This window comes from Dipodomys ordii, unplaced genomic scaffold (genome assembly GCF_000151885.1).
Source record: "Dipodomys ordii isolate 6190 unplaced genomic scaffold, Dord_2.0 Scaffold46, whole genome shotgun sequence".
Classification (NCBI taxonomy): domain Eukaryota; kingdom Metazoa; phylum Chordata; class Mammalia; order Rodentia; family Heteromyidae; genus Dipodomys; species Dipodomys ordii.
The window spans coordinates 10,957,487-10,984,098 of NW_012267262.1; the positions used below are offsets into that span (position 1 = coordinate 10,957,487).

General features: G+C 39.0%; 1 protein-coding gene across 1 annotated transcript in view; it reads left to right on the forward strand.

Moving 5' to 3' along the window:
• Qser1 (glutamine and serine rich 1) overlaps nt 1-26,612 on the forward strand; it is a 63,434-nt gene that overhangs the window by 16,344 nt on the left and 20,478 nt on the right. Inside the window, exons 4-9 of the mRNA XM_013019634.1 lie at nt 8,629-8,951; nt 11,999-12,115; nt 13,309-13,442; nt 16,216-16,436; nt 21,389-21,526; nt 24,210-24,307. Coding sequence (XP_012875088.1) covers nt 8,629-8,951; nt 11,999-12,115; nt 13,309-13,442; nt 16,216-16,436; nt 21,389-21,526; nt 24,210-24,307 — 1,031 coding nt within the window. The remainder of the gene's footprint in view (nt 1-8,628; nt 8,952-11,998; nt 12,116-13,308; nt 13,443-16,215; nt 16,437-21,388; nt 21,527-24,209; nt 24,308-26,612) is intronic.

The window sequence follows — 26,612 nt, forward strand, 5'->3', positions numbered from 1 at the left end:
GGCTTTTTTCTTTTTGCTTATGTGGTGCTGAGGAATCGAACCCATGGCCTCATGCATGCAAGGCAAGCACTCTACCACTGAGCCACCTTCCCAGCCCCTCTTTTTTTTTGTTGTTGTGAAAATACCGTACAGAAGAGTGCATTTCTTTTGGACAACATTACCCCTTCCCTTTGTTCTCTCCCAGTTTTACCTCCCATTCCCATCCATAAGTTGTATAGTTGATTTTCAACATAGTGTCTAGTGCTGCATTTTTGTTTACCCTTTGTCCCTGTATTTCTATACCTCCTACTTACCCTCCCCAAAACAGATAAACAAAACCAAAGGAAAATAAAACAAAAGCATCAACAAAGAAAAAAAAATCTCTTGTTTCCATTCCTTGGAGTTCATTTAAATAAATATTAAATATTATTTTGTTTGATCAGATGCACATAGGCCTCTCTTTTCTCTCCTAAGAATAGCCTTCTTTGGTCTCACTGTGTGTGACTGCCAAAGTCCTGTATAATTTATCATGTCCCAGTGTAGTACAAGTAAATTTTATTTGATATTATTCAAATAATTTTTTTACTTTTTATTTGATATGAGAAATTACTTTATATAAAAATGTACATTATGTACATTTGGAAAGAAAAGGACATGTTTTATAATTTGCTTTAAAATGCCTCAGCAGACATAAAGCTGACAGATGGATGAAACAGGCATGTCAAAATGTTCATGGTTGTTAAGGCTAGGATGTGCTTCATGAAAATCTATATTCTCTGTTATGTATATGTTTAAAATTTTATAATATAAAGTTTTTTAAAATCCTCTCTATCCTTATTTGTTTTTAGATTGCTTGATCTGTTGATTCCTGAGAAAGGTGTGTGAAAGTTCCCCACTATGTTTTTATTATTTTTCTAATACTGTTTACCTGATGTACTTTGAACTCATGTAATTAGGTGCATAAAATTTTGTTGTAGTTATATTTCCTTTATGATAATAAAATCTTCCCTTTCTCACTTAACAGTTTGTTTCTAACATACTAATTTTGTTAACCCTCTTAAAGCATATTATCCATATTTGTATCTTCCATTGAAACAAAATTTCTTGTGAAATAAAACACATATAGTAATATAACACATGTAAAATATATAACAAAGTTTCCTCAAATTTGAAGATACACATATTATTTAAGCCATGTGCTCTGACCACAGTGCAGTAATTTTATAAACTAAGAATAGAAAAGCCAAAAGAAAGAAAGAACTTGCTCTTTGGAACAATCCTTGGTTTAAAAAAGAAAACAAACTGGAGTGGCAAACTATTTGAAATAGACAGTGGAACATTGAAAACAATGGGATGTGGCTAGAATGTTAAACAGAACAAAATTAGTATCATTCCTTCCATTGGAAACAAGAATATATATATATATATATATATATATATATATATATAGGGCTGGGAAGTTGGCTCAGTGGTAGAGTGCTTGCCTTGTATGCATGAGGCCCTGAATTCAATTCCTTAGCACCGCATAAGCAGAAGAAAGCCAGAAGTGGTGCTGTGGCTCAAGTAGTAGAGCATCAGCCTTGAACTGAAGAGCTGGGGGACAGCACCCAGGCCCAGAGTTCAGCCCCCACGACCAAACAAACAAACAAAAAAAGAAATGTAGTCTTTGCCTGGTGCTGGTGGCTCACGCCTATAATCCTAGCTACTCAGGAGGCTGAGATCGGAGGATCACGGTTCAAAGCCAGCCCAGGCAGGAAAGTCCATGAGACTCTTATCTCCAATAAATCACTAGAAAACCGGAAGTGGCGCTTTGGCTCAAGCAGTAGTTCGCCTGCCTTGAGCTGAAGAGCTGAGGGACAGCGCCCAAGCCCAGAGTTCAAGCCCCAAGACCGACCAAAAAAAAAAAAAAAAAATATATATATATATATATATTTGAGTATTAAGGTAAACTGAACTCAGGACTTGTATGTGGATCACTTCCTTGCCTTTCTTTTACAATTTTACCATTTACCACTTATATATGTATTGTGTATTCTATACTTTGTTTAAAGCTCGTATAAAGGATGTCATATAGTATCAGTAATTTTCCCTTTACTAACTTAACAACTTCGAGTTTCTTTTTGGTGGTGCTAGAACTAAACTCAAGGCTTTGGGCTTGCTAGGTAGGTATTCTACCATCTGAGCTACATCCTAGCTCTTTTGCTTTTTTGGGGGGGTCAGTCGTGGGGCTTGAACTCTGGATCTGGGTGCTGTCCCTCAGCTCTTCAGCTTAAGGCAAGCCCTCTACCACTTGAGCCACAGTGCCACTTCTGATTTTCTGGTGGCCTCACAGACTTTCCTGCCCAGGTTGGCTTTGAACTGCAATACTCAGATTTTAGCCTCCTGAGTAGTCAGGATTACAGGCGTGAACCACCGGTGCTTGGCTCCTTTCCTTTTTTTACTTTTCAAATAGTGTGTTAAGTTTATGCCTAGGCCAACCTGGACTACAAATTTATTTATGCTTTCTGGGTAGTTGTAATAACAGGTGAATGCCAATTCACCTAGCTTTTTATTAGTATAGATAGGATTGTTTAACTTTTTGCCAGGCTGGCCTTAAACCAGAGTTCACATCTTTCTATTCTCCAAGTAGCTAGGATTATAGGAGTGAACCATCATGTCCAGCACAAGTTGATTTAATTTTAATTTCTTAATATGCTTATACTGGGGCTTGAAATTAAGGCCTTGTGTTCTTGTGTTCTCACTTGGCTTTTGTTACTCAGAGCTGGCACTCTTCCACTTGACCAACTCATACAACCTAGCTTTTTGCTAGTTAATTGAAGGTAAGAATCTCTGAGGTTTGTCTGCCAGGGCTCTCTGAACAGAAATCCTCAGATCCCAGCCTCCTGAGTAGCTAGGATTACAAGTGTGACCCACTGATAGTGCCTTATTTATATGTTTATTTATTTAATGCTGATACTGGGGCTTGAATATAGTTCTGGATGCTCTGTCCCCTTAGCTTTTTTCTTTTTCTCTCCAGTCTAAGGGCTTGAGCTTAAGGCCTGGGCACTGTCCTTGAGCTTCTTTTGCTTAAGGCTAGCACTCTACCTCTAAACCGTATTCCCAGCCCCCCTTAGCAATTTTGCTCAAGGTTGGTGCTCTATAACTTGAGCCACAGCTTCACTTTTGGCTTTTTGGTGATTAATTGGAGACATGATGAGTCTCATGGAAAATGGCAACTCCTTTGTACAACTACTTAAATAGTAATTTTTTTTTTTTTTGGTCGGTCATGGGGCTTGAACCCTGGGTCTGGGTGCTGTCCCTGAGCTCTTCAGCTCAAGGCAAGTGCTCTACCACTTGAGCCACAGCACCACTTCCTGTTTTCTGGTGGTTAATTGAAGATAAGAGTCTCATGGACTTTCTTACCCCAGCTGGCTTTGAACCATGATCCTCAGATCTCAGCCTCATGAATAGCTAGGATTACAGGCGTGAGCTACTGATGCCCAGGTTGCTTTAATTTTTATAATGGAAATTTTCAAACATACAGAAAAGTATAAAGTAGAGATTAGCATATCAAAACCAGTTTGTGAATTTCAGTAACCATCAGTAAATACTAGAGGATTAGTTCAGTAGTCTAGCATGTGTAAGATCATGGTACTGTTCCCCAGCACTACCAAACAATTCACATTTTGTGAAAATAGAATGAATCTTGGGCTGGGAAAGTGGCTCAGTGGTAGAGGGCTTGCCTCACATGCATGAGGCCCTGGGTTGGATTCTTCAGCACCACATAAGCAGAAAAAGCTGGAAGTGGCATTGGCTCAAGTGGTAGAGCACTAGTCTTGAGCTGAAGAGCTGAGGGACAGCACCCAAGCCTAGAGTACAGGCCCCATGACCAACATCAACAACAAAAAAAGAATGTGTCTTACTCATTTCTTTCTTACCTATTCTCCCACTGATAGTTTTCTCCCACTTATAGTTCTGTTTAAGTATTTCTGTTCTTTTCCCAGTCATATGCATTCTTAGTTTCCCCAAATCTGTTAGTATCTTTATCTCCTTGGATAATGCAGACTTTTGAACTTAACCATTTAACAACCTGCCTCCAATCCTTCGCAGGAATTTTCCTGCCCAAACTGCCTTTGAACCATGATCTCAGATCTCAGCCTCCCAACTAGGTAGGCTTACAAGTGTGAGCAACAGGTGTCTGGTGGTTCTTTATTTAGCTCTTCACTCTTCTTTCTTTCACTTCATATCTTTGGAGTCATGTCTTCGCACTTTGCATCTAGTGAAAACAAATAGCTTGGCAATCTTTTTCATTTTCTTTGTTTTTGTTCATAGCAATTTTCATCATTTTTTGCTTACAGGAAATAGAAAGTATCCTTTATTCATCTTTTGTTTACTTTGTTTATTCATCTTTTGAATGTGGTTTCTCAGTTCTTTTACCAGTAAAAAAGGGAAAGAAATAAAATTGTAAAATCCTATGGATTTGTGTATTAATAACTTGTATATTAATAATTTTAAATACTGTATCTACCCAACAGAAATATTCTTTTTGAATTAATAATTATTATAAACTGGACACTGGTGGCTCATGCCTGTAATCCTAGCAACTCAGGAGACTGAGATACAAGGTTTGCAGTTCGAAGCCAGCCCTGGCAAGCCTGTGAAAATCTTATCTCTTATTATTTACCAGAAAAGCCAGAAGTGACGCTCTCTGGCTCAAGTGGTAGTGTTAGCCTGGATCAAAAAAAAGCTCAGGAAGCCAAGCTTCCTGAGTGACTCACACCTATAATCCTAGCTACTCAGGAGGCTGAGATCTGAGGGTCACAGTTCAAAGCCAGCCCTGGCAGGAAAGTCCATGAGACTCTTCAGTAAACCACCAGAAAACCAGAAGTGGTGCTGTGGCTCAAGTGGGAACACTCACCTTGCTGAAGAGCTGAGGGACAGAGCCCAGGCCTAGACTTCAAGCCCCATGACCCCCCCCCCCCCCACACACACAAAATTAAAAAAAAGCTCAGTAACCAGGCGCCCAGGCCCTGAGTTCAAGCCCCAGGACTGGCACCAAAAACAAAACCCAATTATGTATTAATGTTAGGGTTAGGTAATATAAAGAACCTGTTGTTTAAGATATGCCAACTACCATTTCTATGCATATTTTTGTGGCAGAAAAATAGTAGTATAAAATGTATTACATGAGAATAAAATTCTGAAGTATGAGCTTTGAAGGTAATTACTCTGTTTTCTCAACTGTCCTTTCTCTTTGATTAAAGAGAATCAAAAATGTATGAGTCTTGTTTTAATCTTGGTACAGGAACATTTCCTTTGCTCTCTCCTATTTCTATTTTTTCTTTTCTTTTTTTTTTAGCTCTGCTCCTTCCTCCCTCCCACTCTCCCTCCCTCCCTCCCTCCCTCCCTCCCTCCCTCCCTCCCTCCCACCCTCCCTCCCTCCCTCCCTCCTTCCCTTCCTTCCTTCCTTCCTCTCTTCCTTCTTTCTTTCCTTCCTTTCTTCCTTCCTTCCTTCTTTTCTTCCTTTCTTCCTTCCTTCTGGGCCTGTGTTCTCACTCATTATTTTTCCCTGGTGAACTCTGATTTGATTCTAGCTCAGCTCTTCAATCACTCTTGGAAAGTAGAATTTACTTTTTTTTAGGGAACAGTTTTTACAGCCTATGAACAAATGCATATCCTACTATTTTTATTTTATTTGTATTATTTAGAGTAACATGAGATTGCTGTATAATATCTCATGTTTTATGGGAAAATAGCCAAGTAGTGGCTATCCTGTATAAAGTTCCAGTTACTCCGTATTTTTGTGTCACTTGTCACTGTCTATATGATTAATTAATGCTACTGTAATGGGTTTGAAGTTGTATTTCTGATTTGCACTTATGATTAATTTTGAGTGGCCTTTCTTGGTGTTTATAGTTCATTTTAATATATTTGGAAATTTCTGTTCACGTTCTTTTGACCTTTTTTTGGTGTTTTTTTTTTAATTTTTATTTTTTTCTGCTGTTGGTGAAGATGACATTGTGTTTTGGCTCTTTGTTTTCTTAGACAAGGTCTTGCTATGTAGCCAGGCTGGCTGTAGACTAATGATCCTCCTATCATAGCCTCCTAAGTGCTGAGATTACAGACTTGAGCTACCACACCTGGCCTTTGCTCAATTTTAAAATTGGTTATAAGTCTTTGGTATGGTGACACAAGAGTTCTATACTTATTCTGAACACAAATCTCTAATAAATACATGAATTAATTTTGCATAAAGTGCAAGGATAAAATACAATTTCATTCTTTTTTTTTGTCGTCTCATGCACTATGTTTTAAAAAGTATTCTTTCCCTACTTAACTGATTTTGGTACCTTTGAAAATCTTTTGGTCGTAAATATTGGTGGAGGGCTTTCTGCATCATTGATCTATGATTATGAGAGTATATTAATCTTACTGTCTTGTGTTATATAGTAAGCTTTAAAATTGTGAAATGTTTTTCTGTTTTCAAGATTGTTTGGTTCTAGGTCTTTTTCACTTTGATGAGGATTTTAAGATCTGTGTGTCACATAATGGGGGAAATGCACTTGTAAAAAATTACTATAAGAATGGGAAGGTGGCTCAGTGGTAGAGTGCTTGCCTTGCATGCATGAGGCCCTGGGTTGGATTCCTCACCACTACATAGGCAGAAAAGGCCAGAAGTGGGGCTGTGGCTCCAAGTGGTAAAACACTAGCCTTGAGCTAAAGAGCTGAGGGACAATGCCCAAGCCCAGAGTTCAGGCCCCAGGACTGACCAAAAAAAAAAATTACAAGATTGAGCTAAGTTTGGGTACTGTTGCCATTCACAATTTTGAATCGTGGGATCTATGGTCATGGACTATTTGTTCATTCATTCATGGTATTAGGGCTGAACTCAGTGCTCACACTTGCCTTCATTCCACTTGAACTGTGCCTCCAGCCTGTTGCTTTTTCATTAGAAATAACGTCTTGGCTAACTTTGTCTACAGTGACTTTAAACTAAGTACCCTTCTGCCACTACCTCCTACGTAGGTTATAAGCAAATAGCGCCAGGTGTGTCTGACCACCTTTGACTTCTTTAAATGTCTTTGAAAAGTTTTCAGTGCAAATTTTGTGATATAAATATATTCCTAAATATTACATTAGTTTCAGCACTACTGTAAATGAAATTGTTTTACTAATTTCATTTTTAGATTTGCTCATTACAGTTTTTAGAAATACACTTGAGTTTTGTACTCTGCAATCTTAATATCTTCATTTATTAATTCTAAAGAGCTTTTAGCAAGTTTCTTAGGATTTTATAGACAAGATTCTAAAATGAAGGATAATTCATAGATATCCTTAGGGAAAAACATCCAGTTTTTCCTCACTAAGTATGATGTTAACTATGGGTTTTTTCTATATATCCCTTATCAAGCCCAAGGAGACTTTCTATTTTTAGGTTACTGGATGTTTTGTATATAATTTTTCCAGTGCTTTTTTTTTATAGCAGTTAGATGATTTTATATTTTGTTCTTCATTGTGTTGACATAGTATATTGCAAGAACTGATGTTCAGGTATTAACCAACTTTACATTCTTAAGACAAATCCTACTTGTTCATAATTGTATGTTTTTTGGGTTTTTGTTCTTGTTCTGAAGATTAAAATCAGGGCCTCATTTTGCTAGACTCTGTTATTGGATTTGCTTGTATGTTGTTGAAGATTTTTATATCAGATTGGATATTGGTCTATAGTATTCTTATAATATTTTTGCTTGATTTGGTATTATAATAATTCTGCCCTAATAGAATGAGTTGGAAAGTATTTGCTCATAATATTTAAAGTTTATGAAGGATTAGTATTAATTCTTTTTTAATTCTTGATAGACTTAGCAGTAAAGCTATTTGAGCCTGTGCTTGTTATTTCTTTGTAGGATGCTTTTTTTTTTTTTTGGGTCTGGTTGTAGGGCCTGAACTCTGGGCCTGGGCACTGTCCCTCAGCTCTTCAGCTCAAGGTTAGCGCTCTACCACTTGGCCACAGCGCCACTTCCGGCTTTTTTCTTTTTGCATATGTGGTGCTGAGGAATCAAACCCAGGGCCTCATGCATGCAAGGCAAGCGCTCTACCACTGAGCCACCTTCCCAGCCCATTTGTAGGATGCTTTTAACTACCTAATTCTCTTTATTTGATATTAGTCTGTTTTGATTTTCTATTTCTACTGAGTCTTTAGTAGCTTATACATTTCTAGGAATTTGTCCATTGACATTCAAGTAAGTTCGTTGACAGTTTTCCATAATATTACTTTATGATCTTTTTATTTTAACAGCTTACTAGTGCTATTTCAAATTATATTTTTCCCCACGTTTTATTAACCTTTCTTCTTTATTTGGCTTGGTTAGTAAACCCTTATCTTCTTTTATGTGTCCCTATTTTTTTCAAGTTATCTTTGATTTACTTAAAGTAAAGCTTGGGGAAACGATAAGTACATAGATGCAGGTTTCCATCTAAGATGTTCAGTCTTACTGCCATCCAGATTTAATTTGCATATCTTTGATTCTTGGATTATTAACCATTCTTTTCCTTTGTGGGTATCATTTTAATCAATTGACTGCAAAATAATCAAGTCTAAACTCTTTAGATCTATGGGAAACCTGTAATGGTTAAATATTTTTATTTCTGAATTTGTGTGTGTTTTAGTTTCAGATGCCCTACCAGTGGCAACTCGTAGCCCATCTACCAGTACTACTAGTACTGCTGCTGTTTCCTCCACCACTGTTGGTGCAGCTAAGCAAGAACTTCACTCTACTTCATCTGCAACAAACATCCTGGAAAATATAAACTGCACCGAACCCCCAAAGCCTGAACTTGATGGTCTTCCTTCAGACCAGTTTGCGAAAGGACAGGACACTGTTGCCATAGAAGGTTTTACAGATGAGGAGAACACAGAAAGTGGAGGAGAAGGCCAATATAGAGAGCGTGATGAATTTGTGGTAAAGATAGAAGACATAGAGACATTTAAGGTGATGTTACTGTTTACTGGTATGAAAATCTTAATTTAGTGCCTGTGGTAGATATCATGGTGACTTCAAGGCATGCTGTTCTCCTTTATAGAGAGTTATTATAAGTATTTAATAAGACAGATTTTTTTAAATGTCTCATTATCCACCCTAGGCTGTCCTTAATTAAACATGTTATGTAGCCCAGGCTAGGCTGCCCTCCAACTCCAGATCTTCCTGCCTTAGCTTCCCAAATGCTGAGATTACAGGCATGTACCATCATGCTCAGCCAATTTCTGATATTTGGTTAATTGACTGATTGAGCCAGTACTGGGGCTTGAACTAAGGGGCTTGACATTTTTGCTAGGCTTTTTCAATCACAACTGGCCCTCTACCACTTGAGTCCTACTTCCAGTTCAGCATTTTGCTGGTTAATTAGGGGTGGTTTTGCAGACTTTTCTGCCTTGAACCAGGTCTCAGCTTCCTCAGTAACTAGAATTGTAGGTATGAGCCACCAGCACCTAGCTGTCATTATTTAGGAAAAGGAAACTAGAAGATAATTTTAACTCTTGATTTTATGTATTTCTGAGTAGTTATTTGTATTTGATACTTTAGCTGTATTGGTTTTAGAATTTTTTTTTTCCCAAGCTTCTATTAGAGGAGTTTTTAGCTCTTTCTATAGTTTAAATTTAAAGAGCCTGAGCAATGGTTCAAGCTCATAATCCTAGTTACTTAGGAGATTGGAAATCACAGGATTGCACTTTGAAGCCAGCCCAGGCCAAAAATAAATGCACAAGACTCTTCTCCACCAGTGTGTAGGTATTGTGATTTGGACCTGTCATCTCATCAATGCAGGGAAGGTAAGCATAAATAGGAGACTCTCAGGCCAGGCCATCTTTGGGGTTAAGCAAGATATAATGAATATAGCCGGTTGCTGGTAGCTCACACCTGTAATCCTAGCAATTCAGAAGGCTAAGATCTGAGGATCACAGTTCAAATCAGCCCCAGAAGGAAAGTCTGTGAGACTTTTATCTCCAGTTAACCACTAGAAAACCTGAAGAGGCCCTAGAGTCCTAGCCTTGCGCTGAAGAGCTGAGGGACAGCATCCAGGCTCAGAGTTCAAGAACCACAATGGAGAAAAAAGAAAAAGAAAAAAAGACTAATCACCACAAAAAGTGGAACTGGCAGAGTAGCTCCAGTGGTAGAGCCCCTGCCTAGCATGCATGAGTCCCTGAGTTTAACACTCCCCCAAAACAAGTTTAATAAAAATATCAGAAGTATAACTTAACAATGTAATTCGGCCTTGTTGAAGATAATATATTCTCAGATTTTTTATTTTTGAATTTTTATTGTTATTATAAAGGTGATATACAAAGGGGTTATAGTTACAAGAGCCGGGTAAAAAGTACAATGTCACCCTTTGGACAGTGTCACCCTTTTGCTTGCTGTCTCCCAGTTTTTCCTCTTCATTCCCACCTATAACTTACATAGTTCATGTTCAACATAGTGTCCTGTGAGTACCATTGCTGCATTTGTTACCCTTTATCCCTCCATTTCTGTGCCTCCCTTTTACTCCCAAAGACATATAAATGAACAAATGGAAGAAAAAGAAAGAAAAACAAAAGCAGCAAAAAAGAAAAAAAAACTCTTGTTTTCATTTCCTGGAGATCATTTCATAAATATTATTTTGTATGATCAGATGCACATAGGCATTGTGCCTTTCTGTTCCTCTACTAAGAGTACCCTCTTTTGGTCTCACTGTGTATGAATGCCTAGTATATTTTCAGTTTTGGTTTTGTTTTGTCAGTTGTAGGGCTCGAACTCAGGGCCTGGTTTCTGTTCCTGAGTGTTCTTTTTTTTTTTTTTTTTAATTGTGAAAATACCATGCAAAGGAGTTACAATTACATGGGCAAGATAATGTGTACATTTCTTATGAAGCATTGTTGCCTCCTCCTTTGTTTCCCCTTCCTAACCCTTCCCATCTCCCCACTCCTACCCTCCTGAGTGTTCTTGCTCAAGGCTAGTGCTCTACCACTTTGAGCTACAGCTCCACTTCTGGTTTACACCTTTTTTTGTTTTTGTTTTTTTTTGGTCCGGTCATGGGGCCTGAACTCTGGGCCTGGGTGCTGTCCCTCAGCTCTTCAGCTCAAGGCTAGTGCTCTACCACTTGAGCCACAGCACCACTTCCGGCTTTGTTCTTTTTACTTATGTGGTGCTAAGCAATCGAACCCAGGGCCTCATGCATGCAAGGCAAGCACTCTACCACTGAGCCACCTTCCCAGCCCTGGTTTACACTCTTAAAAGTTGTATAAATAATATATGACAAAGGAGAAGACTTTCCAATAGTTTTAGTCATACTATAGGACTTAGAACTTGGTATTATGCAAGAAATATGCAGAGACTGAATAAACCTAACTAGCTTATAAAGAATTATTGGGCCAGGTGCCATTGGCTCACGCCTGTAATCGTAGCTACTCAGGAGGCTAAGATCTAAGAGGATCTCGGTTCAAAGCCAGCCCGGGCAGGAAAGTCTATGGGACTCTTATCTCCAATAAACTACTAGAAAGCCAGATATGGCGCTATGGCTCAAGTGGTAGAGTGCTTGCCTTGAGCTGAAGAGCAGAGGGACAGCGCCCAAGCCCAGAGTTCAAGCCCCACAACCAACCAAAAAAAAAAATATATTGGTATGAGAGGGGTACAGCACTTAAATAGCTTGTAAGATTTGGGCTTGATCTCCAAGACTACAGTGGGGTGTGAGAGGGAATTATATATACACACACGTATTGCAGAAAACTCAACCAGAGAAAGAGATAGCTAGGTATGTCTTTAAAATTACAGCTTTAAGGAAGTAGTGCTGTGGCTCAAGTGGTAGAGTGCTAGCCTTAAGCAAAAGAGGCTCAAGGACAGTGCCCAGGCCCTGAATTCACGCCCTAGGACTGGCAAAAATAAAATAAAATTTAAAAAATGTATACAATATTATTTTTTAAAAGTTATATGTGTAAGATAGATATTCAATAAGTATAAAATATGTTAATACTTTTTATAAATATAATTAATTTTACTTATTACAGGAAGCTTTAAAGATAGGAAAAGAACCTCCAGCTATTTGGAAAGTACAAAAAGCTTTATTGCAGAAATTTGTTCCCGAAATTCGAGATGGTCAAAGAGAATTTGCTGCTACAAATAGTGTAAGTAAAATGTTTTTTTTTTGCTTTGGTGATACTGTGGTTTGAACTGAGGGCCTTTGCTTGTTAGGCACCAATCGAGTTGTGTCCACAGCCCCAAAATGCTTGTTTTAATTATCCTTTCTATGTTTTCTCACTGAACCTGGGGAAAATAAAGAACTATTTGGATTTTAATACATTTTGTACTGAATGTTTAGACTTAAAATAGCATAAAATTTGACATAAAGTATGTGATGCTGATAATGTGATGTAACAGCAAATAAATCCCACTATGTAAAATGTAAATGACTTCATATTGTTGCTTAACTACATATACATATATATGAAAGGGACTACTGTTAGTCTCAAAATTATAGATGGACTTAGATGCTTTCATATTAGTTATTCTAACAAATGCCCTGGTATATCAGAAGACTGATAATCTTTTATTTTTATATAGCTGTTTAGTAGCTTTATATTAGAATCTGCTAGGTAACACTACTTTATTTTTTCTGCTTATGTGGTGCTGAGGAATTGAACACAGGGCCTCTTGCATGCAAGGCAAGCACTCTACCACTGAGCCACCTTCCCAGCCCATGCACTACTTCTGTAACCAGTAGAGGGCTGGGAAGGTGGCTCAGTGGTAGAGTGCTTGCCTTGCATGCATGAGGCCCTAAGTTCGATTCCTCAGTACCATATAAGCAGAAAAAGCCGGAAGTGGCACTGTGGCTCAAGTGGTAGGGCACTAGCCTTGAGCTGAAGAGTTCAGGGACAGCACCAGGTCCAGAGCTTAGGCCACATACCTGACCAAAAAAAAAAAAAAAGAATGAACATAGAGGGCTGGGAATGTGGCTCAGTGGTAGAGTTCTTGCCTAGCATGCACAAAATCCTGGGTTTGATTCTTCAGCACCACATAAACAGAAAAGGGCAGACATGGTGCTAGGGCTCAAATGGTAAGGTGCTAGCCTTAAGCAAAAAGAAGCTCAGGGACAGTGCTCAGGCCCTGAGTTCAAGCCCCAGGATTGACAAAGAAAAAACAAACCCAAGTATGAACATAGAGGACTGAAGATATAGCTCAGTGATAGAACATCTGCTTATCATCTGCAAGGCTCTGGGTGTGGTTCCCAGCACTTCAATAATTATGTATATAACTGTTGATTATATAACATATAACTCCAATAATTATATAATGTAATTCATGATGTTTCTTTCCTTAGTACCTTGGATATTTTGGAGATGCAAAGACTAAATACAAAAGGATATATGTGAAGTTCATTGAAAATGCAAACAAAAAAGAATATGTCAGAGTATGTTCTAAAAAGCCAAGAAGTAAGCCTTCACAAACTATCAGGTATTTGTTTTGTTTTAATATAATTCTGTTACGATTAAGGTGTTGTACAGAGGGATCACCATGTCACAATTCAGGTAGTGAGTGTGTTTCCCTTTTGGACAGTGTCACCCTTTTCTTTGCGTTCCTTCAGTTTCCCCCTCCTGTCCCTGCCCACAAGTTGTATAGTTCATTTTTCACATAGTCCATATTGAATGCCATGATTGTTCACCCTCCCTCCATTCCTTTCTGTGCCTCCCCTTTGCATATTAGTTTTCTTATATAATTTATAGACATATTTCAATGTCATTGTACAAAAGAATATATGTACTGAATAGATTGATTTGTTTGTATTATGAACAAATGAACTTGTAAAGCTCATGGCTATCTGTTATGGGAAAAATAATTTAGAGAGAAATGATTTGAGTCTACCTTTTTGTGATAGAGAAGACAAACTTTTCTGAGGCCTTTTTTTTCTACCTATAAAGTGAAAATAGTAAGAGTATGTCAAGTTTACAATAAGAATTTTTTTTATTATCATTAAGTAGTTGCACAAAGAGGTTATAATCCCATAAGAAATGTTGACTGTGGTGCTTTTAATTGGTGTCATCCCTCCCCATCATTCTTTTCATTATTCCTCATGTTTTCAAATATTATCTATGTACATTTTTCAAAAGTACACTAAGATTTATAAATATATTGTGTACAGAAGAGAAAAAAATAAGCTCTTATTTTTTTTGGGGGGGGGGCCGGTCGTGGGCCTGGGTGCTATCCCTCAGCTCTTCAGCTCAAGGCTAGCGCTCTACCACTTGAGCCACAGCATCACTTCCGGCTTTTTTCTTTTTGCTTATGTGGTGCTGAGGAATCGAACCCAGGGCCTCAGGCATGCAAGGCAAGTGCTCTACCACTGAGCCACCTTCCCAGCCCATAAGCTCTTATTTTTACAGAACTCTAAAAAATATTGGAGTAGTGAGTTGGGCACTGAAGGCTCATGCCTATAATCTTAGCTACTCAGGAGGCTGAGATCTGAGGATGGAGGTTCAGGGCCAATCTGGATAGGAAGTCCCTGAGACTCTCCAGTTAGCCACCAGAAAACCAGACCTGACACTGTGACTCAAATGGTAGATAGAGTATTAATTTGAGCAAAAGAACTCAGCCAGGAGCTGGTGGCTCACACCTATAATCCTAGCTACTCAAGAGGCTGAGATCTGAGGATCTCGGTTCAAAGCCAGCTAGGGCAGGAAAGTCCAGGAGACTCTTATCTCCAATAAACCACTCAGAAAACCGCAAGTGGTGCTGTGGCTCAAGTGGTAGAACGCTAGCCTTGAACTGAAGAGCTGAGGGACAGCTCCTAGGCCCTCTACTGACTTTAAAAACAAGAAAGAAAGAGTGACCTAATTTAATTTAAAGTTATCGCATTAGCTCACCCCCTCCTCCCTCCATTCCTGTGCCCTCCTCCCTTTTCCTACTCCCAAAAATATGTTTCTACATCCTGGCATTCATTTTGATAAACAGTACATTTGTTGCTCAGAGGAGTTACACCTTTGAAATCCTGCCTTATGTAATCCTTCAGATTACCTTATGAAATCCTTTAGAGGTGTGTGTGTGTGTGTGCGTGCGCGTGCGCGCGCGCATGTGCGCGTGTGTGCGTGAGCGGATGTGTGCGTATGCACGCACGCATGTGCTAGCGTGTGCCAATCTTGGGGTTTGAATTCTGCCTGGGTGCTGTTTCTGCGTTTTTTTGCTCAAGGCTAGTTCTCATACTACTTCTAGCTGTTTTTGGCAGTTAACTGGAAATAAGAATCTCACAGACTATCCTTCCTGGGCTTGCTTTGAACTACAGCCCTCAGATCTCAGCCTCCTTAGTAGCTAGACTTACAAGTGTCTGCCACCTGGCTAGAGATAATTTAAACATAAAACCATGAAACCCATGTATTACTAGAAAAGTGTATAGTTGCCTTTGATTGTATGAGCCTGGGTTGTTGTAGCATAAATCTGGGAAGATAACCGATCTGACTCTGTGATGAGAATATTTTCAGTCTTCTGCCACTCAGGTCTAATATAATTAGGATTCACATGAATTGGAATTTCTCACATAGTTTTGTTTTTGTTTTTTTTTGGTCCAGTCATGGGGCCTGAACTCTGGGCCTGGGCGCTGTTCCTCAGCTCTTCAGCTCAAGGCTAGCGCTCTACCACTTGAGCCGGCTTTTTTTCTTTTTGCTTATGTGGTGCTGAGGAATTGAACCCAGGGCCTCATGCATGCAAGGCATGCATGCTCTACCACTGAGCCACCTTTCCAGCCCCTCTCACATAGTTTTTGTTGATGGAATTTAACCATTTAAATTTCTAGACCCAGTATAGAACAAATCTTTTGAGACTCTCATTAAGATGTATTTGGATTTGCATGTTAAAACCTAATACTACCAGAGCTTGTAAGTTTCTGGCAGCCACAGCTAGATTTGTTTGTCAACAGTTTTTCATGCAGGACTTCTCAAAGCCTCTGATAAGCTTCTTATTTTCTGGAAAATGAGTCCAGAAAGAAAGGAAAAGTGAAGACAGAAATGGGAATTGAACTATTATCCTGTTAATAACTGAACATTGATTGCCAGTAGTTAAAGGATGTATTTTAAGAAAACTTTATGGGAATCACTATTGAAATTAAGTAGGATTTGGGCTTATTTTGAGAGTGTTGGTTAGGATATTTAAATAATAATCTCCATGGTTATATTTTTTTTCTAATTTGTTTTAATCTTACAAGATTTAAATGTCTTAATTAAATTTGCTTGTAACATTGCAGAACTGTTCAGGCCAAGCCATGTAATAGCAATAAAACTTCGGATCCTCCAACATCAAAAATGACTACAACTTCAAAAGCTCCTTCCATGAAACCCAAAGTTAAACAGCTAAAAATAAAAGCTGAGCCACCACCAAAGAAACGGAAGAAATGGAAAGAAGAGTTTTCATCCTCGCAATCTGACTCGTCTCCTGAGGTCCATTCTAGCAGTAGTGATGACGGGGGTGAGTTTTCCCTGAAACCAACACCTCTGACAGGCTACGTGAATGGAGATGGTCAATGGTGGTGCCAGTTCAGAATTGATGCGCTTTTCTGCTGGATTTCTCTCTTAGTTGTACTATGCTTTTGTGAAAACAGCACATCTACTGAGGAATGGTTGGGCCATAAAATCATCCTTGTAAAATAGGAAAATCAGGATTTACATACATACTACTGTCTGCTACCAACCATGAACCCATGACTAAGTTAGACAACCCCATTTTTAATAAAATGAGGTAGAAATAGATCAGCAATTAATCAAAACTTTTTGAAAGTGCTATTTCACTCTTAAAAATTGTTAAGAACCGGAAGAGTACTTTATCTGTAGAGCCTGAAGAGTACTTTATCTGTTTATATTTACTGTATTAGAAATTAAAACAGATAATTGCATGAGGCAAGAATATATAACATTCAATCCATCAGCTATCAAGGTGTGTGATATATGCAAGAAATTTCAAGCCATTTAGCACAGGACAGAGATTGCAAACTGGCCTGCAGACAAAATCTGAATATTGGCCACTTATTGTAAATAATTTTGTTGGGACGTGGCTCTGCAAATACTGTTTGGAAATGGACACATTTCCATAGTTAATTTCTCACTATAGTGGCAAATTTGAGTAGTTGCTACAAGGCAGTGTGACCTGACAAACCCTAAAATACTTTACCGTACTGTTCTTCACAGAAAGTATTCACTATTGTTCTTCTAAAGTATAAACTGAAGGTACAAATAAAAGATGAAGGGATGATGGAAGGCCATGAATGTGACTACAGCTGAAAAGGTTGGGATTCCTTTCAGCAACAGAGAGTCCTTGGAGTAGCCACATGGTGAAATTTGAATTTTAGTTTTAAGAGAGAATTGCAGGTATAAATAGGATCATTCAGTGGCAACAGAGGTGAAGGATGTGGGGCAGATTTGAGTAGTCTTGATGGAATTTAAATATTAATTAATTGTGGAAGAAGTAGTTGTAGTTGATACCAAGGATGGTTGATGAATTCCACCTATCACTGCTTGAGAGATGATGTTAGAGATTAGAAATAGAACTATAATAAATAAGCTTCAGTGCTGAAGTCTGTCTTTTTTTTTTTTTTTTGTCGGTCGTGGGGCTTGAACTCTGGGCTTGGGCACTGTCCCTCAGCTCTTCAGCTCAAGGCGAGTGCTCTACCACTTGAGCTACAGCGCCACTTCCGGTTTTCTGGTGGTTTATTGGAGATAGGAGTCTCACGGTCTCTCCTGCCCGGGCTGGCTTTGAACTGCGATCCTCAGATCTCAGCCTCCTGAGTAGCTAGGGTTACAGGCGTGAGCCACCAGCGCCTGGCTCTGAAGTCTATCTTGAATGTATTGTTTTAGAAAAACTATTTGTATTTTTGTTTTTCTCTTTTAAGTAGTTATCCAAATGAGTTTTGATTCAATATATCAGCTGATGGGTACAGTGCCGTCCTGATCAATATTATCATCCCTTCCATTGTTCTTCCCACCTCTCCCAGCCCCACTAAAAAGCTATTTGTGGCCGAGCACAGGTGGCTCATGCCTGAGGATCACGGTTCGAAGCTAGCCAGGGCAGGAAAGTCCATGAGACTCTTATCTCCAGTAAACCACCAGAAAACCAGAAGTGGCGCTGTGTTCAAGCCCATGACCAACAAAAAAAACTATTTGTGAAAGGTTATTTACAAGTATACACATAAAAATTCATAAGGAATCTCAGTGATTTGCATAAAAGCATTTATGTGATTTTTTTCTAGTTAGTAGTCCTGTCTACTTACTAGAATAGAGGAGTTTGGGTTCTGAATTTGTAATTATGGCTTTTTTTTTTTTTCTTGCCAGTCCTGGCACCTGAACTCTGGGCCTGGGCACTGTCTCTGAACTTTTTTTTTTTTTTTTTGGAGGGGGGTCCGGTCGTGGTGCCTGAACTCTGGACCTGGGCGCTGTCCCTCAGCTCAAGGCTAGCACTCTACCACTTGAGCCACGGAGCCACTTCCGGCTTTTTTCTTTTTGCTTATGTGGCACTGAGGAATCGAACCCAGGGCCTCATTTATGGAAGGCAAGCATTCTACCACTGAGCCACGTTCCCAGCCCCTGAACTTTTTTTTCTTAAGGCTAGCACTCTACTATTTCTGCCACTGCCACTTCCAGCTTTTTTGAGTAGTTTATTGGAGATAAGAGTCTCATGGACTTTCCTGCCAGGGCTGGCTTCAAACCTCACATAGATGTGGTTACAGGCATGAGTCACCTGCACCAGGCTTTACATAATTTCTTCAAAAGACAAGCTAAAATTTCCTTGCATTGATAAAGTAAGTGGCCACTAGGTGTCGCTAGTATTTAAACACACATTCTTAGTGGAATTTTTGTGGGTTTTTTGGTGCTACTACTGGGGCTTGAACTCTACCAGGCTCCCTGAGCTTCTTGGCTCAAGGTATAACACTCTACCACTTGATCTCCACTCCTCTCTCTCTCTCTCTCTCTCTCTCTCTCTCTCTCTCTCTCTCTCTCTGTGTCTAGCTCTGTGTATGTGTGTGTGTTTAATTGGAGATCACAGACTTTCCGTCCATGCTGGCTTCTTCAGATTTTTAGCCACTTAAGTAGCTCATCCTAGCTACTAGGATCCTACAGGTGTGAGCCACTGGCACCTGGCTTTCTTAATACTTTAAAGAAGTCATATATCTGTAATAGTAAAAAATATTTTTGTCCGTCGTGGGGCTTGAACTCTGGGCCTGGGCACTGTCCCTGAGCTCTTCAGCTCAAGGGGAGTGCTGTACCACTTGAGCCACAGAACCACTTTCCAGTTTTCTGGTAGTTAATTGATGATAAGAGGCTCATAGAGCTATTTGTAGCTGAGCGCAGGTGGCTCATGCCTGAGGATCGTGGTTCAAAGCCAGCCCGGGCAGGAAAGAGAGTCTCACAGACTTTCCTTCCCCAGGCTGGCTTTGAATCACAATCCTTAGATCTCAGCCTCTTGAGTAGCTAGGATTACAAGCATGAGCCACCAGCGCCTGGTTATAATAGTAGATTTATATGATGTTGACTTTCAAATTTCTTGTGTTCGTGTGTGTGTTTTTTGTTTTGTCCCTGAGCTCTTCAGCTCAAGGCTAGCACTCTGCTACTTGAGCCACAGCACCACTTCCAGCTTTACCTGTATATGTGGTATATGTTAAATGTCTTTTTTTTTTTTTCTTTCTGTTGTGGGGCTTGAACTCTGGGTCTGGGCACTGTCCCTCAGCTCTTCAGCTCAAGACAAGCGCTTACCACTTGAGCCACAGCGCCACTTCCAATTTTCTGGTGGTTTATTGGACTTTTCTGCCCAGGCTGGCTTTGAACCATGATCCTCAGATCTCCACTTCCTAAGTAGTTAGGATTATAGGGTGAGCCACCAGTGCCTGGCCTGAATGTCATTTTCACATGTACTCCATCTTTAATTTGTTGTGACATGTGTTTGGTTAAAGTATATAAGGAAAACATAGCATTTCATAGCAATGAAGTTGGGAAGGTAAAGAGTATGTATGTTAAAATCTCCGGGCTTGTTTGCCCTCAAAATGTATCTTTCTGTTGTCATTGTTTGATTGTGGGGGCCTGAACTTAGGGCCTGCGCATTGTCCCTTTTTTGCTCAAGGCTAGTGCTCTTCCACTTAGAGCCACAGCTCCACTTAAAATTTTCTGGTAGTTAATTGGACATAAGAATTTCACAGACTGGGGCTGTGGTTTAGCCCAGCGGAAGGGCACCCACCCGGCGCGTGCAAGGCCCTGGGTTTGGTCCTCAGCCCTGGGGGGCAAAAAGCTACAAAAGAATTTCACAGACTTGGCTGCACAGTCTGCCTCTGAACCATGATCCTCAGATCTCAGCCTCCTGATCAGCTAGGATTATAGGTGTGAGCCGCCAGCACCCCGCTGAATGTATCTTTTATTCATGTGTGAATGTCATGTCAACAAATGTCATAGCATTCATTGATCATGTGGTAAATTAATTATTGACATCTTATAAAAATGCATTTCATTTATTTTCATATTTAAAACATAATGCTTGATATTTGCCATTTTAATCATTTTCAAGTTTAAGCAATGTAATACAGTCATCACCAGTACCTGTTTCCAAAATTTAATCACAGTAGCAAGTGCGTAAACATTAATAACCTTTACCCTCCTATTCTCCTAGTTGTGTAACCACTTTTATTTTATATGAATTTGCCTTGTGTATGTTGAATATGTGTCCTTTTGTGTTGAGTTTCATTGACTTAGCGTGTTTTCAAAGTTTATATTGTAGCTTGTAGCAGAACTTAAAACCTTTTATGAGTAACATTCTGTAGCATGTTTACGCCACAGCCACATTTTTTAGTTGTTTTGGTATTTTGAAACAGGGTCAAGTTTTCCTTGAACTTTGATCTTTCTACCTCTTCTGTTTTATAAATGTTAGGATTCCAAAGTTAAACAAAATTTAAATCTGCTGTAGATCAGAATTTTAAGTACGGTATATAAGAAGGGAGGGAGGTGGCTACATGGACCCATAGTTTAAGGTTTCTTTACTATCTACAAATAGAGAAGCAATCAAAACTACAGTGGCATGAACTAGCAATAGTTTTCTGTGGTCTGGGTTTATTCAGATGCTAGACTGGTATTAGACCTCAGAAATCACCTAGGAAACTTTTAAATAGTACAATACTCAAACTTTAACACCACTCTTCCATTACCACCACCACCATAGATCCTGTTTTAGTAAGTCTAGCAGTCTGGCTTTTGTTAGCTTTTTTCAAAGCTTTTTCATGACACATACACAAACCAGCTTGTAAGAGTCTCTCACCTGGGTGTTCTGAGGAAGCCTTGAATTGGAAGGAGTTTCATTGAAAGTTTCTATCTGCCTTTAGGCTTCTAGTATAAAGAAAGTTAAAGTTGTTAGGAAAATTTTAATATTTCATCTCTTCTCCATCCTAGAATTTGATCCTCCAGCTCCCTTTGTCACTCGGTTTTTGAACACAAGAGCAATGAAGGAAACTTTTAAGAGTTACATGGAATTGCTTGTTAGCATTGCTCTGGATCCTGACACGATGCAAGCCTTAGAGAAGAGCAATGGTACAGTCTGCTGACTAGTATTTCTTGGTGCTGTGCTTTCAGACTTTTTTGAAAATTTCTTGCCTGCTAGCTATGTGTTTTTATATGTTATAGTTTGTGGAGTGTACAACTCTGAGTTATACCCATGTCTTAATTCTGGAAATGGCTATAGCTTATCATGTATTGTCTGAATATTATAACAGCTTTATATTAAATGTATTTTTGTTGCTTATTAATTATATTTACTTTCTCTCAATTCTAGAATTATTTCATCCTGCTGGAAAGGTGACTCAGTGGTAGAACACTTGCCTTGCATGCCTGAGACCCTCGGTTCGATTCCTCAGTACCACATAAACAAAAAGAAAAAAGCCGGAAGTGGCACTGTGGCTCAAGTGGTAGAGCACTAGCCTAGAGCTGAAGAGCTGAGGGACAGCGCCCAGGCCCAGAGTTCAGGCCCCACAACCAGACCTCCCCCCCCCAAAAAAAAAAGAATTATTTCATCCTCATTAGTATTTTACTGTCTGTTTTAACATGGAAAGACTGTATGACAGTATGTTTTCCAATAAATGTAAAGTTGAGGCTGATAATACTTGTATAGATTAAAATTGTGTCTTTACTAAAGTTTGCAGAGAAATTATTTTCTAATCAGTTGGTATTAAACCAATCTAAAAGACTGAGAGTGTATCTCAGTGGTAGAGCAATTAATTCACATACTTGGGGCTCTGAACAGTAAATTGGTTATATGGCTTAATATTCTTTTTACTATAAAAAGCCGGAAGTGGTGCTATGGCTCAAGTGGTAGCGTGCTAGCCTTGAGCTGAAGAGCTGAGGGAGAGCGCCCAGGCCCAGAGTTTAGGCCCCATGACCGGACCCAAAAAAACAAACAAAAAATAATATTCTTTTTACTATTAGTAATGTATGTTTGTTTATTGATTTGGGTGATGCTGGGGATTTGGGTGATGCTCAGGGCCACATGCTTGCTAGGTAGGCGTTCTTCCCCTTGTGCCATTCCTCCAACCTCTAGTAATTTTTTAACTCATCTTCCCACATCAGCAATTTTGCTACCAAAAGTTTTTTCTAAACCAAAATTCCTTGCATCATAAAATGTATGTTGTTTTATTGGCCATTCTGAGTAGGCATATTTCAAAATTGTCTCTGTTGAAGTTCAAAGAGGTAATAAAAAGTTTCAAGTAGAATCTGTCTCACATTTATTCTCCCCCTTTTTAATTTTTTTTTAATTTTTGTTGATTCTGGGGTTTGAACTCTGGACCTGGGTGCTGTCCCTCAGCTCTTCAGCCCAACCAGTACTCTCTACCAGTTGAGTTACAGAACCACTTTCAGTTTTCTGGTGGTTAATTGGAGAGAAAAGTCACATGGACGTTCCTGCCTGGGCTAGTTTGAACTGTGATCCTCAGATTTCAGCCTCCTGAGTTGCTAGGATTACAGGCGTGAGCCACCAGTGCCCGGCTTTATTCTTAACCCTTTTCTAAAACAACTATTGTGACTCTTTTTTTTCCCCCCCTTTGGTGAGTCCTAGAGATTGAACTCAGGGCCTGCGCACTGTCCCCGAGCCTTTCTGTGCTCAAGGTTAGCACTCTGCCGCTTGAGCCACAGCGCCACTTCTGGCTTTTTCTGTTGATGTGGTACTAAGGAATTGAACCCAGGGCTTCATGCTTTGCTAGGCAAGCACTCTACCACTAAGCCACATTCCCCGCCTGTGACTCATTTTTTGACATTGGGGTTTTGGGGATGAGGGATGGGGTTTGAACTCAAGAACTTCACAGTTACTAGGCAGGCATTCTACTTACTCTTAAGCTATGCCTCTAGTCTTTCTTTTTCTCTGTATTCCATTGTTTTTATTAAACATAGCCCTTATTTTTGTGCTGGTTATTTTAGGATAGTTTTAATTCCTGCTTGGATGCACACCTAGACTAAAGTTTATTGTAACTGGAATGAGAGATGTGTACCACTAAATCCAGCTTCTTTCATTGAAATGGAATTTCATAGACTTTTCTGTCCAGGCTGATGTGGATATATATCCTTCCCCTACTTTTTCTTTGTGTCTAACAACAATGAACTAAGAATATCTTAGCGATGTATCTAGGGATGTAGGTCAATGTTTGACTCCCGTGTATGAGGTCCTATATTTAATCTCCAACACTGCCCCCAAAATATATCTTCTCTTGGTCATAGAATTTTCAAAAATATATAATGTTAGACAGGTTTGTAGTTTTATAATACTATTATTATTCATATGATAAATGAGGCATTGTTATCTACTGGTTCTTTGGGGGTTTTTTGGTGTTTGTTTGTTTTTTTGGTCGGTCGTGGGGCCTGCACTCTGAGCCTTGGAGCTATCCCTCAGCTCTTCAGCTCAAAGCTAGTGCTCTACCACTTGAGCCACAGCACCACTTCCATTTTTCTCTGCTTATGTGGTGCTGAGGAATTGAACCCAGGGCTTCATGCATGCAAGGCAAGCACTCTACCACTGGGCCACCTTCCTAGCCCCTCCAGTGGTTCTTCTTTGATGAAAAACCAAATAGATTTAGTTAATTCTGTTCAATCTAAAACTCAAGACTTGCAAAGTACATCCCATCATACTAAATAGTCCTTTGCTCACATAGTACCATAAAACCTAGTTGGGTTTTTAATAAATATTTATGTTGCTAGTTTATCCATTAAAATAAATTTTATGTTATTTCAGATGAACTACTTTTACCTCATATGAAAAAGATTGATGGCATGCTAAATGACAACCGGAAAAGACTTCTTTTGAATCTTCATTTGGATCAATCATTTAAGGTATTTGATTTGTTCGTGAAATTTAGTAAGTCTTTCTTAAATGTAATAGGAAGGAAAGCTTAGGAAAGTTATCTCACTTTTACAAAATTACAACTTTATGTTGACTTGTTTTCTCTTCATTATGAGTCCCTTTTGTTTTTTTTTATGTTTCTCATTTCCTTTTCTATGTTGAAATTCACTTTATAGGTGTTTGTAATTTAACAAAATCCTTTTAATGGATTTCTAAATGTTTTCCAAAAGCAATTCCTTTAAACTACTGCATTCAGATCTCAATTTTCTTTTAAAATCTTATTTTCATATTTTGCTATAATTAAAATTTTCCTTTTTAAACATAATTTATTTTCTTGATGAAATTTGATTTTCATATAATGATGATACATAATTATTTCAAGTTCAAAAGGTAATCTAAACTCAAAGTTTATCATTGAGATAGTTAAAATACTTTTAAATTTTTGTATACACACTATAGCATAATCACATCTAGATTTGACTACTTATTTATGAAACTTTCTGTTGATGGCAAATATACAATTGTGCAGCTTTGTCACATCTCTATGAACTCTATATGAAAGTGACTACTGGTTTAATTGTACATACACAGTTGAACATTGAGTCTCTCTGATTGAGTTCACAGTTAAATGACACTACACTGTACTAGTAGTTACGTATTCTTCACTGCCATGCATTTGTTGCACATGATAAAGAGCCTAGTACTAAGTACTAAATATTACAGCCGGACCTAGTGGCACCCATCAGTAATTCTAGCATTCAGGACGTTGAGGAAGAAAGAAAGAAAGTGGCACTAACTTGACCTACATAGTGAGAACTTCTCAAAAAGAAAAAAGTTGGGTGCTGGTGGCTCACGCCTGTAATCCTAGCTACTCAGGAGGCTGAGATCTGAGGATCGCGGTTCAAAGCCCTCCCGAGCAGGAAAGTCCATGAGACTCTTATCTCCAATAAACCACTAGAAAACTGGAAGTAGTGCTGTAGCTCAAGTGGTAGAGTGCTAGCCTTGAGCTGAAGATAAGCTTACTGTATGCTCAGGCTAGCCTGGAATTGACAACCATCCTGAATTCTGAGATTATAAGCATGAAAACACACATGGTGGTACTGTGGCTTTGAGTTCAAACCCCAGAACTGTAACCACTACCACCAAAAGGCCCAGATTGGTAGGAACATATTTTTAGTAGTAGGTTAAGAAAATTGTTCTTCACCTTGAAATAATCAGCACCATTTTTCCTGGTAATCTTTGTCCTTTTTGGATCAATTCTGCAGCCTTCGGAATTGAACATGCTTCATATCTTTAGGTTCTTATGGTCAATGAGCACAAAGTTTAAGTTTACTCATTTCTGCTGACCTAGTGCCTCTGATTTCCAAATTTAGAATCCATTTTTAGTCTCAAATTTTCCAACAGGAAACATGTTTTAAATACAAAGCATCAGAATAAATAATGAAATACAAAATTATTTGAAAAGGGAACACAGCTAGAAATAGATGGCAAACTTAATATAGTAGGAAATGGCAAATAACATTTAGTTTCCTAGAGTACTTCAACCCAAGGAAGTTTTTTGTTTCCTTTTTTGTAGATCTGGCTGGTCTCAAACCTGTGATCCTCTTGCCTTACTTTTTTCTTTTTCTTTCTTTTTTTTTTTGTTGTTGTTGTGGTCATGGGGCCTGAACTCCTAGGTGCTGTCCTTCAGCTCAAGGCAAGCACTCTACCACTTGAGCCACAGCACCACTTCCAGCTTTTTCTACTTATGTGGTCCTGAGGAATCAAAACCAGGGCCTCATGCATGCAAGGCACTGAGCCACCTTCCCAGACCCTAAAGAGAGTATTTCTTAGCTGGGGGTTGGTGGCTCACATCTATCATCCTAGCTACTCAGGAGGCTAAGATCTGAGAATTAGGGTTCAAAGCCAGCCCGGGCAGGAAAGTCCATGAGACTCTTACTTCCAATAAACCACCCAGAAAACCAGAATTGGCACTGTGGCTCGAGTGGTAGAGTGCTGGCCTTGAGCTGAAGAGCTGAAGCACAGCACCCAGGCCCTGAGTTCAAGCCCCACAATTGACTAAAAAAAAAAAGTATTTCTTTTTGGAGTTGTTTTCAAGATTTACCATTTTCAGAACCACAATACCAGTAAGTAGAAACTGAGTTTATAATGCAGTGGCCTTGAAGGTTATAACAGTTGATAATTGAGTTTATCAATCATAGATTACATTTTGAATCATAAGTTTAAGTGGCAATTTTTTTTTATTGTAAAGATACTATACAGAGGGTTACAGTTACATAAGTGAGGTAATGAGTA